At 32.0% G+C, this 12774-nt stretch overlaps 1 protein-coding gene across 1 annotated transcript in view; it reads right to left on the bottom strand.

The window, feature by feature from the left end:
- Positions 1 to 5117: 5117 nt before the first annotated feature.
- The window catches only part of LOC137649175 (trichohyalin-like), an 82536-nt gene continuing 74879 nt past the window's right edge, over positions 5118 to 12774 (bottom strand). The window contains exon 3 of the mRNA XM_068382164.1: positions 5118 to 5342. Within this exon, the coding sequence (XP_068238265.1) occupies positions 5118 to 5342 (225 nt within the window). The remainder of the gene's footprint in view (positions 5343 to 12774) is intronic.

Raw genomic sequence — 12774 nt, 5'->3', positions numbered from 1 at the left:
TATATATATATATATATATATATGAGAGAGAAAATGTGTATTTACACAAATCGTTAAGGAAGAGGGGTATACTACACAGAGATAGACAGAACACAGTAACAGGTAGCATTTAACTCTTCGGTCATTTGCTCCCCCTTCCGAGAGCACATGGTTGACTGACTCTTTTGAATTCATAGTTTGCAAAAAAACATAATTTTGGTGGTTTTGTTCCGAAAGCGGCTTCCTATTGTATTTTCTTTAACGATGTAGAATACAATAGTACAAAGGATTTTTTTTTATCTAAAATTCTCATTTGTTATTGTATATATTTTTTCATTTGTTTTAGGTTATGGTAAGTTTTCATTTGGTAAACTGGGATGAATTTTTTAATTAGTATGAAAATCTATTTGTATGCTGGAATATAACAATTGAGAGGTTTTTATTTGATATTCAAGAGTCTTTTTTTAAATTGCTTCATCGAATGAAAAAGACTATTCTATCCTTTTCTTGTATTTTTCCATTTTGCAATCATTTTTGGATTAAAGTTTCGATATTTGGTTTTGATATTTGCTAATGTTGAATGGCAGGACAGGATTAGAAATGACATTATAGGAGAGATTACTCGAGTGCCATATGTTGATGACATTATGATGAGGGGTAGATGGAGATAGTTTGAGCATGCTCTTCGCACTCCCCAAGAGAGATTAGTCCAGCAAATGTTCAGCTGGGCCCCGCAAGGCACTAGAAGAGTTGGAAGACCCCGGCCTACATGGCTGAGGACTATGAAGCGCAAAGTAAGAGATGATGAATGTAGAAATATTCAATTAAAAGCTCAAGATAGAGACAACTGGGGAAATCTAACAGAAGCCCTTTGGGTCAATAGGCGTAGGAAGAAATGATGAGGATGATGATGATTTCCTAATGTAGTATTTCTCTGATAGTTTCTGTAAGTATGCAACTAGAATTTACTTAATCCTTATTCTTGGAAAAGATTAATAATCGGAGTCCCACCTTCTCTAACCTACACTGATCAAAGATTTACCGTAAAAAGCAGTAAATCCTGGAATAAATGTTGCCAGGCATTTACCGTTTAAAAAACATATATATTGGCGTAAAGGAGTGGCATTACGGTCACCAACCCGTAAAAGATAATACCCAAGTAGGGTAAAAATTACGGCTACCTATATTTTATTGAAATACGGCTGAGAACAATATATTTTTACGGAGAATTTCCGGTTAAAATTACGGTTTTTCTAAAGTGTAACCTAACCTAGGATCTTGCTAATACCTAAATTCTCCAGTAGCGGTGGACTGTATACAAAAAAATCACTCAGAACATGGGACTTTGGTTTGTTGCTTCTAAAATTAAAAGGACAATTATAAGTTATTAATTAATCAAAGGCTATATCTAGAGAGTCCCCGTAAATACCATGGCAATTATTGTTACAATTATTTAAGAAATACTATAACCATTTATTTCTATACAGCCCCAACTTTCCTTTTGAAAAGAGACGGATTTTTATTCCTTCATTACGATTTTAACAGTGACCTTCATCTGTGTGGTATCCCTTGTATATGGATAAACTATAATTTCTATATATCAACAATAGGTAAATTGTTATATTTGTTATTTTCAGTTAAAAGGTCCAGGTTGCATTCAAGCAATGTTAATGTTATAATTATTATCATTATTATTATTATTATTATTATTATTATTATTATTATTATTATTATAATACAGACTTTGAATGCAAACTGGACCTTATAACTGTATATTATTATTATTATTATTATTATTATTATTATTATTATTATTATTATTATTATTATTATTACTTGCTAAGCTACAACCATAGTTGGAAAAGCAAGATGCTATAAGCCCAAGGGCTCCAACAGAGAAAAATAGTCCAGTAAGGAAAGAAACAAGCAGATAAATAAATTACAAGAGAAGTAATAAACAAACAAAATAAAATATTCTAAGAACAGTAACAACATTGAATTAGATCTGTCATATATAAACTATAAAACTTCCCCCAAAACAAGTGGATGAGAAATAAGATAGATCACCGTGCTCGAGTGTACCCCCAAGCAAGAGAACTCAATCCAAGACGGTGGAATGCCATGGTAAAGAGGCTATGGCACTACCCAAGGCCAGAGCACAATGGTATGATTTTGGAGTATCCAATAAGTAGAACTAATCGAAACTGGTGAACGAACTCCCAGTGATAAATATCAGAATTAAAAGGCTTTTAAAGAAAATTTGATAAATGTTGTTATATATACATATATATACAGTATATATATATATATATATATATATATATATATATATATATATATATATATATATATATATATATACAATATATGTATATATATATATATATATATATATATATATATATGTATATATATATATATAGATAACATACAAAAAAAAGAAGCCTTTAAAACAATGGAAGTACCCGACTAACGTGGGTGTAAAGCAATTACTCTGAAAAAGTTGATATAAGTAGTTTTAAATGAAAAGCATAAAAACATTGTAAAGAAAACATACTTATGCAAACAATATTGAGGGAAAAAAATGTTTGCAGGTCATTAAAAACTTATAAAAATGCTGCAAAGGAAGTTAAACGATCTTTAAATTAGTATCAAAAGAAAGATTTTAGCTATGAGATCTATTTTTTTTATTATTATTATTAGTATTATTGCTATTATTACATGCCAAACTGCAAACAGAAAATCTTGAAACAGAATATTCCAAGGATATGGAATCTAACAGGAAAGTAGCCCACTAAGAGAAGAGATGGAGTAACTAAAAAGATACTAAAGAAAGTAAATAAAACAAATTATATTATATTAAGATGAATAGCAAAAGTAAATGTATAAGTAATAGATAAACTATGAGACTATAGATTATTTTGAACTCCTGAAGTCTCACTGGGTCAGCTATATGATTATGAAGATAATTTATGTTCTACAATCTGGCCTCAGCTAGAATAAAACGTTTTGAATTATGTGTAGCATTGAACGTCACGAAAAAAAGGTAAAAAATGACTATATACTTAGTATTATTATAAATCTTGTATAACGTGTAAAATGAGCTAAATAAAAATCTAGCCCAGATCAGGGTACCGATTCTGCTGGACCAAGAAGGTAAGCAATATTGAAGACTTTGCAAAATGAAAAAGTCAACGTTTCCTCTAAATACGCTGTTTTTTTCGAAGTCTTGAATTTTATTTTCAACATAACTGTTTTGGTTTTGTGTATCTGATTAGAAGACATGCTGAATGGGTGTCATATTTGTAGGTTATTTATCATTAAGAGGGAAGCCTAGAATCTTTAATAAGATGCATATACTTGAAGAAATAATGTTAATGCAAAGTTCTGCACCTGCAATAATCAAAGACTAGTAAAAGATGCCTCGTTTCACAGTACTAGAAATATTCAGGAAATTAATTACGAGACATTGAGTTACCTATTATTATTATTATTATTATTATTATTATTATTATTACTTCCCTAGCTACAACCCTAGTTGGAAAAGCAGGATGCTATAAGCCCAGGGGCCCCAACAGGGAAAATAGCTCAGTGAGGAAAGGAAACAAGGAATTATTATTATTATTATTATTATTATTATTATTACTTGCAAAGCTACAACACTAGTTGAAAAAGCAGGATGCTATAAGCCCAGGGGCCCCAACAGGGAGAATAGCCCAGTGAAGAAAGGAAACAAGGAAAAATGAATGATTTTAAGAACAGTAATAATTGGTATGTTTACTTTCAAACACATCGCAAAACTCGACGCCCTTTTCTCTGGACGATGAAGAAAGGAATACGTAGACTATTTAAATAAATGCACATTTGAGGTTGGTCAGCTTTCTATGTTCCAGGAAGGTCACTTTGATCATCATTCGAAAGATATGCAAAATTCACAAACGTACATAAACACCTACTAATATATATTAAAAAGGACTGATCTGTAACCAAAGACTAACAAGCACAAAATACAGAATAAGAGAGAGAGAGAGAGAGAGAGAGAGAGAGAGAGAGAGAGAGAGAGAGAGAGAGAGAGAGAGGGGGGTCTATTTCATCTACTACTAAAAGCATGCATATATTACAGCCCGTAACATTCTGCTAACTAGATGGGCACTCAGTAAAGTGCTGACCTCCGCCGCGGTAGCTTATTCTCGACCTTTTGCTAGACCTTGACCCTGACCTTTAACCTTAACATGTATTAGTTTGCTTGGATTTTCATACACTCAAATATGAACCAAGTTTGAAGTCGATGTGACAACGATGACCAAAGTTATCGCTGATTACGTGAATTGGACATTTTGTTTGACCGTGAGCTTGACCGTTGACCTTGACCTTTCAAAATGTAATCATTTCCAGCTTAATTCCTGCAAGTTTCATTACTCTACGATTAAAATTGTGGCCAGGAAGCTGTTCACAAACAAACACACACACAAATTACAAACACACAAACAGGGGCGAAAACAACTTCCTTCCAACTTCGTTGGCGGAGGTAATAAGTAGATAAGCTCACTTTTGTTAATCCAGTTGCAACAACTTAGAAGAAGCATTTCCAATTCATGCCTTCATGACCCTTGCATTCTCTTACGCCAAGAAGAGAGAGAGAGAGAGAGAGAGAGAGAGAGAGAGAGAGAGAGAGAGAGAGAGAGAGAGACACTGCATGACCCTTGCATTCTCTTAAGCCAAGAAGAGAGAGAGAGAGAGAGACTGCATGACCCTTGCATTCTCTTACGCCAAGAAAAGAGAGAGAGAGAGAGAGAGAGAGAGAGAGAGAGACTGCATGACCCTTGCATTCTCTTACGCCAAGAAGAGAGAGAGAGAGAGAGAGACTTCATGACCCTTGCATTCTCATACGCCAATAAGAGAGAGAGAGAGAGAGAGAGAGAGAGAGAGAGAGAGAGAGAGAGAGAGAGAGAGAGCTTATTCCTTTGCGTGTTTCTTCCCAATCCTCTTTGTTCTTCTCTGATTTAGTTAATAGCGTTCTTATCCTTTATGGCTCTACGGAGAATTGCCTTAAGCGCTACCTTAAAGCCAATCTACCTGAACTCCACATCGTTACAGCAATGGCTTAATAGCCTCCTCCGTCTTACTCCGCTCGATTATTAAACCTGTTCTGAGGATTTCTGAGGCCCTTTGATGCGCTCAATGATCCCCTGAGTCACGAACACTTTTGATGAACACAGATTGTTCTTGGCGTAGTACCAGGCTTGCAACACACGATCACTTTCATTTTTCTCTTCTTCTTTTTCCTGGGAAATTGTGTCTTCCAATTGATGTAAACTGGTCAACATTATTTTATTGCATGGATATTGATGGAAATGCAACATCTATAAGAGAGGAAAATAGCATTATGATCGAATTATCCACATGAATGTTTCAAAAGTTGAGTTTTCATACTTGAGCTTGGTCTTGATTCAGTTGTTTACAGAAATGTCTATAGAGTATTCTATAGACCTTAGTTTACAGCTGATCATCCTGTAAAACAATTATGTCATTTATAGCAGTTCTTACTGTATGAATATCAGAATATAGAAATAAATAATAACTGGTCAAAACGTCACTTTATGGTGATAGAAAAGCTTTCAGATGAAGCATATTTTTTTTTGCCTCATTGACATAAATCAGCTATTTGTGATTGATTGATTGATTGAAAGTTTTCTGGCATCCTGATATCTAAGGCCATTGACGCTGATCAGCTATTGGTGCTTTGAGGGATAGGAAAGTATACAGGAAAAGACTTTTCTATCTATATACCTCAGTGACAGCAGTTTTGATTATACACTCCAGTAGGAATAACATTAAAGATGCATCTTAATGGTTGTGGTGGCCTATGTGGTAACGTCCCTGACTGATGATCGCCAGACAGGGGTTCAAATCCCGCTCAAACTCATTAGTTCCTTTTGGGCGCTGCAACCTCACCATCCTTGTGAGCTAAGGATGTGGGGTTTGGGGGAGCCAATAGATCTATCTGCTGAGTCATCAGCAGCCATTATCTGGCCCTCCGTATTTCTAGCTTTGGTGGAGAGGGGGCTTGGGCTCTAATCATATGTATATGTGGTCAGTCTCTAGGGCATTGTCCTGCTTGTAGGGCACTGTCACTGTCCCTTGCCTCTGCCATTCATGAGCGGCCTTTAAAACTTTAAATCCTTCGGAATATCAAAAGTGGGTAGTTTCTCACGGATTTATTTTTACTCACGGAGGTTGCATTTTCCTTAGGAAAACTTGAAACTAACAGATTTACAAAAAAAAAAAAAACATATATATATATATACATATATATATATATTTATATATATATATATATATATATATATATATATATATATATATATATATGTATGTATGTATGTATATATATACATATATATCTATCTATATATATATATATATATATATATATATATATATATATATATATATGTATATATATATAATTAGTAAAACATTTCTAACTACAATTCAACTGCTTTCCAAAATTTTATTGCAATTATAACATCTTTTATATGGAGACTGGAAACATAACAGAGAAGCCTTCTTTCTCCCTATCCAGGCTCAAAATAATTCCAGAATTTCGTGATATTGTTGGTGGTACTGAGGGGCGTTATGAGAAATATATCATGAATGTAAATTCCAGCAAATAAATTCATGCTTGTTGTGATATTGCAATGCATTTGGAAATTTATTTTCTGAGATTACTGTTGACAGTTCAGTGAATTATTTTGGCATAAATTTCACGACAGCAGAGATAGAGAAAAATTCATTCATTATATACTATTGTTCCATAATAATTTAAATAATTTCTATATCAATGTATATATATATATATATATATATAGAGAGAGAGAGAGAGAGAGAGAGAGAGAGAGAGAGAGTATATACCACACAGCATACACACACAGTCATATATATATATATATGTATATATATATATATATATATATATATATATATATATATATATATATATATATCCAATGCCTTTATCCTGCAGTGGGCTCCAAACAGCTGTATTTCATGTTGTTGGTATATATATATATATATATATATATATATATATATATATATATATGCCAAAATTTTTATTTCAATGAAAAAACAAGTGCCATATGATCAAAATATGGAAACATTAAAAATTTATTTCTGACTGAAAATCAGGTTATATAAATAAAAAGTTCATTTTCATTTTTGTTTCATATAGTAAACATGATAAGTTGAAAAGACTTTATTAATCTCTGATGAAAAAAAAAAATTGAGAAAAATCCTTAACAAATCGATATGACATATAGCATAAGGAAGCTTTCCTTTAGAGCGTCCAAATGCAATAAAAGACTTTGATTATGAGTTTTGCCTGAGCTTCTGTCGATTTTGAATAATTATCATGATTGATACATAAAAAAAAACTTAATATTCAAAGTGTTGCCATTCTTTAAGACCAAATAATCTATCAAACTAAGATTTCACTATGTTAATTGCCGAATTGTACATTGGCTCTTTGGGTAATTGAACGAGCATACAATTGTTCGCTAACTGTTTACCCGAATGGCGTGTTCCTATTGGCTAAAGAAATATTCAGACCTTGCTATTGGTTGAGTCAATCGAAAAACAACGCCCCAAATGTTCCTCGAAACCAGATTTTACCAGTATTTTACTCTCAAAATACCCTCACTCATGCCATCTATTGGGATCTCAACATGTGAAAATCACCGAAGAAACTAAATTTATTATATTCTTTCTTTGAAAATGCTTGACAAAATATCTTTTGCAGATATGTCAGTATAGATACAATAAGATCAATAATATATATGATAAAAATTTCTAAATAGGACGTATCATGACAGATATAAGAAATCTTAGAGGGTACTCTCAACTACAGTTAGCGCAAAATTGGACTTTCATAGCGGCGGGGTTCAGAATTGCCAACACTTTAAGTGGAGAAAATATCTTATAATGAAAAGGTATATAGTGATTTGGAAAATATTGTGATGAAAAATGTGTATATATAAGAATTATTTTTTTACTATCATACTAAAGTGCTCATGAACAGATTATTTAGTATGATCCCTCCTCTAATAAAACCGAAAGGTTTGCTGCCTTTAATACCCACCCCCCTCCCCCTGTGAAGGGGGATGTAAACATTAGATTCTTTTAACTTTTTATAATAGCAAAATTTTCAAACAATGAAATAATCTGGTCCATGTTTAGTTTGTATAATGGAAAATAGGCTGTAGTTCCATATAAGAAATGAGCTCATTCATAAAAGCTGTGGTAAGGACATGAAACTATTTACAAACTCTTTCATCTAAAAGAACGATCAGCAGACGCCAATTTCGCATAAAGGAATTCTATGAGGGTACCAATTGTGGACCAAACCAAGAACATTATAAACATCGCTTTAATTATCCACGGTGTAGACATTATGTTAAAAATGATTAAAGTAATACACTATTTCAGTTATATTTGGTTTTCAACTTGTATAAGTATTGTAAGAATTACTGTTTTATCTTTCCTAACATATCTTGGATCTCTTAAGGTTGGCTATTCTGGTAATTAGTAACATTCTGTTTTAAACACAGCATTTTGCTTTTAAATTTGGATAATTGATTAGATGTATATACTTCAAAAAGCAGATGATAGATCTCAACATTATTGTTATACATTCACAAAACCGTAAAAAAATACCCAGGCCAAAATGTATGTCTATTATTTTAGAAATAAATAATTAAGCTTCAAATACAAAAACGTGATCATGACCTATGTTAAGAGTTATTTAAAAGTTTAAAGGAAATATTAAACGTCAATTCTGGTCTTACTGATGAATATGACGTCATTGGCGAATGGGTTCCAAGTTGTCCAACATAAACATTAGATGATTTACGTCATCATTAACAAATAAATGGTAATTATGATTCTATATCAAAACCAAAAGATTCTTAAATTAAGATATATTGCTTTAATCTATCTAGAGAGCGTTTGCTGTAATATATTTACTCTAGTTCATTATCTTTTAAGGAATTAAAATTGGCAGCCCTTGTACTTGGTCTGAAAGCCTTGAAAGCATTAAGATTTATAATTAGTTTCATATTGACATATTTATTGACAGATCATGTTTAAAAAATTTTATCCATTGATCCTTAGATTGTTTAATCTTGTTCAAATTAAAACTGTTCTCTCTCTCTCTCTCTCTCTCTCTCTCTCTCTCTCTCTCTCTCTCTCTCTCTCTCTCTCTCTCATATTAGATAGTGACAAGCCCATACGTCCTTCAACTATGGATTTTAGGGAAATATCATATATGTTTCTAAATATCCAAATTATGAACTGGGACGATTTCCTACACCAGAACATTGTACAGGAAAGTAATTTCTTTGTACAGGTACAGAGTGCTGTGCTACATCCCGTTTTGCATGCACACTTAATCTATCTATTTACCAGGGTACCTCCCCCGATTTTGGTGGGTACCCGACATCAAACAAAGGAACAAAAGGGAACCTTTCCTCTCTCCGCTACTCCCAGCCTGACGAGGGATTCAGCCGAGTTTGGCTGGTACTGCTAGCACACTTAATAAGGCTCATTATTTCTTCTGGTGCCGATGGCATCTGTCCTTGAAGACTGTCCTGTGGATGCCGTGTTGATCCCTTTACTTCCCCCCAACTGCATTCTAGAAGGCTAATTTTAGGCCGGGATTCAAAACCTGCAGCTTTCCAGAGTGTCACTTAATAATGAGCACCTTAGCAATGTGCTTCAAAGCTATCCATGGTTGCTAGAAGATTACATAATTTTGATACACACTGCCTTGAACAGCTATTTCTGAAGCCTCCCGTTATGAATCTAATTTAATGTTGTTATTGTTCTTCAAATATTTTATTTTCGTTGTTTTTTACTTCCCTTGTAGTTTATTCGTTTCCTTGTTTCCTTTCCTCACTGGGCTATTTTTCCTTGTTGGAGCCCTTGGGCTTATAGCATCTTGCTTTTCCATATATCTATATATATATATATATATATATATATATATATATATATATATATATATATATATATATATGTACAGTATATATATATATAAATTTATTTATTTGTATATGTATATATATGTGTGTGTGTGTATTTATTTATATATATGTATATATATCTGTATGTATATATATATATATATATATATATATATATATATATATATATATACATATATGTATTATGGCGTGAAATCTGGAGCTGACCACTGACGTTAACCAAGCCAACTTAGTCAGCAAAACAATACGGATATTTTTTAGGTTCTTCAAACGATAGTAATATTTACGCCATTCATAAGACAAAATCTTTCTACCCGATGAATGTGTTAAATATTATCTGAAATAATGAAAAACAGCCGATCAAAACTACCGAATGAATCACTCAAATATGAACAACAAATGGTAGAAAGTGATACATGAAAATCATTCGATCAAAATTAAAGCATGAGCTAGATTAATGCCCGATGGACTTCGAATGCAACATTAATATGCACATATTTCTGTCAAATGGACTCTATGAATACAAATTAAAAATCAATTTTCCTTTTTGATTGGTGAGAGGAGTAAAGGATGTATATTGGAATTCTATAATAATAACTCTTTGGTAATATCCAAACAGTGATTTATGAACATGTAACATTTCATATGGAAAATATCCTTTGATAATATTCGCCTATAATATTATTCAAAATGCATGACTAAGTACTAGTACGCGATTTAACTTATATTGCTTATTTACCTTTTTTATAAGCTAATCTTGATATATCTTATAAAAAGAATTATCTTTGCAAAATAAAACGATATTTCCATCAAGTCCAAAAATTCGTCTTCATATCTATCAAAAAAAAAAAAACGTTTTACATACTTTTTATAGAATATCTTATCACATATCAAACGGCATATTTTATTTTCAATTGTTCATTACTTCTCTTTTAGTTTATTTATTTCCTTATTTCCTTTCCTCGCTTGGCTATTTTTTCATTGTTGGAGCCCTTGGGCATGTAGCATCCTGCTTTTCTAACTAGGGTTGTAGCTTACCTAATAATAATAATAATAATAATAATAATAATAATAATAGTAAATTGCTCTCTGAACATTCACTTCTTTTGTAACTTTGTTGATCATCAATGCTGAGCAAAACTAAATTTGAATTACACATATTTACAATCAAGATTTGAGAGTTTGAGAGACACAAGGACACATAAAAGAAGAGAAAATGGAAGCTAAACCTACATCTTGAGGAAAAAAAATAATGTTTATGATTATCAGATAATGATCGCCCTTTTCCATATTTGCTGAATTTACTCCGACCAATCTTCTATTTTCTACGCATGACCGATAATATATGAGAGAGTGTTACCAACGATGGGAAATGAGATGAAAGATGTGTTGGCAATTTGAAGTGATTTATAGTAATCCGGAGAGAGAGAGAGAGAGAGAGAGAGAGAGAGAGAGAGAGAGAGAGAGAGAGAGAGTCATAAATTGCTTCTTCCATTCAGCATTAAAAGAGAACATTTGATTGAGAACGTTGGTAATTTATTCATAAATGCGTGTTCAATGTCAGTTGCTTTGTAGTTACTGAAAATCTGATTGTAATTACTTTACGTTTGACGTTTATTGAAAACAATAGTAATTGATTATATATATGTATATGTATATATATATGTGTGTATATATATGTATATATATATATGTGTATATATATGTATATATATATATATATATTTATATATATATATGTATATATATATATATATATATATATATATATATATCGTATATATATATATACTTATATATATATGTGTGTGTATATATGTATATATACATATATATACATACTGTATATATATATATATATATATATATATATGTATACACACACACACACACACACATATATATATATATATATATATATATATATACAAATATAAATATATATTAAATGTAAATTTAGATAGACGAATTCAGACTTGATCCGAATTTGGTAAGCAATTTCCTGATCATTTCTCCCGGACACTATTGACAATTTAGTGGGGAGAGACTTGCATAAATTTCCCCACAGAGAAAGACGGACAGGTGAACGGCAAGCGAATATAAGACTGGTAATACATACCTTGAAAGAGCTCTGTTCCAGGAACTCTGGATATTTCGCGTTTGATTCCAGAGGATTCAGTGGTTTTGAGATCATTTTGGTTATGTAATCTCTCTCTCTCTCTCTCTCTCTCTCTCTCTCTCTCTCTCTCTCATCTTATATTAATATTTCAATAAATCCTAGACGTTTTACATGACAAATACATAAATCATGAAGAGAGACAACAAATCCCACCGTTGAAATAAGTTGCCCTTTACAATCAAATAGAAATATGATACATGCTGAGAGTAATTACTTCGCACTGGAGTGCAACCCAATTTTTCGCACCAACAAAAGTAATGAGCCTTCATGTTTGTTGCGGAATATGCAATTTTCATTCTTAATAAAGAATGAATCTCTCCGAATTTGTGACGGTGGGTTATTCATCATATTATGCAATGTATGTCTCTAACGGAAAGTTTATCGAAATATTAAGATGAATATTCTGTTATCTTGTTTATTTGATATGGAAGTCTTTAAGTAGAATAATATTACTGTAAATCCTGTTCGTAATACTAGGCAGGCAGTTAATTCTAATAGCCAGGCCTTCTCCGTCATGAGGCTCAATACTACACAGTATTCTAGAAGTTTTATTCCAGCTGTTACCAAGTTGTG

The sequence above is a fragment of the Palaemon carinicauda genome, chromosome 11, assembly GCF_036898095.1.
Source record: "Palaemon carinicauda isolate YSFRI2023 chromosome 11, ASM3689809v2, whole genome shotgun sequence".
In the NCBI taxonomy this organism is placed as follows: Eukaryota; Metazoa; Arthropoda; class Malacostraca; order Decapoda; family Palaemonidae; genus Palaemon; species Palaemon carinicauda.
This window is presented reverse-complemented; position numbering and strand designations above follow the sequence as displayed.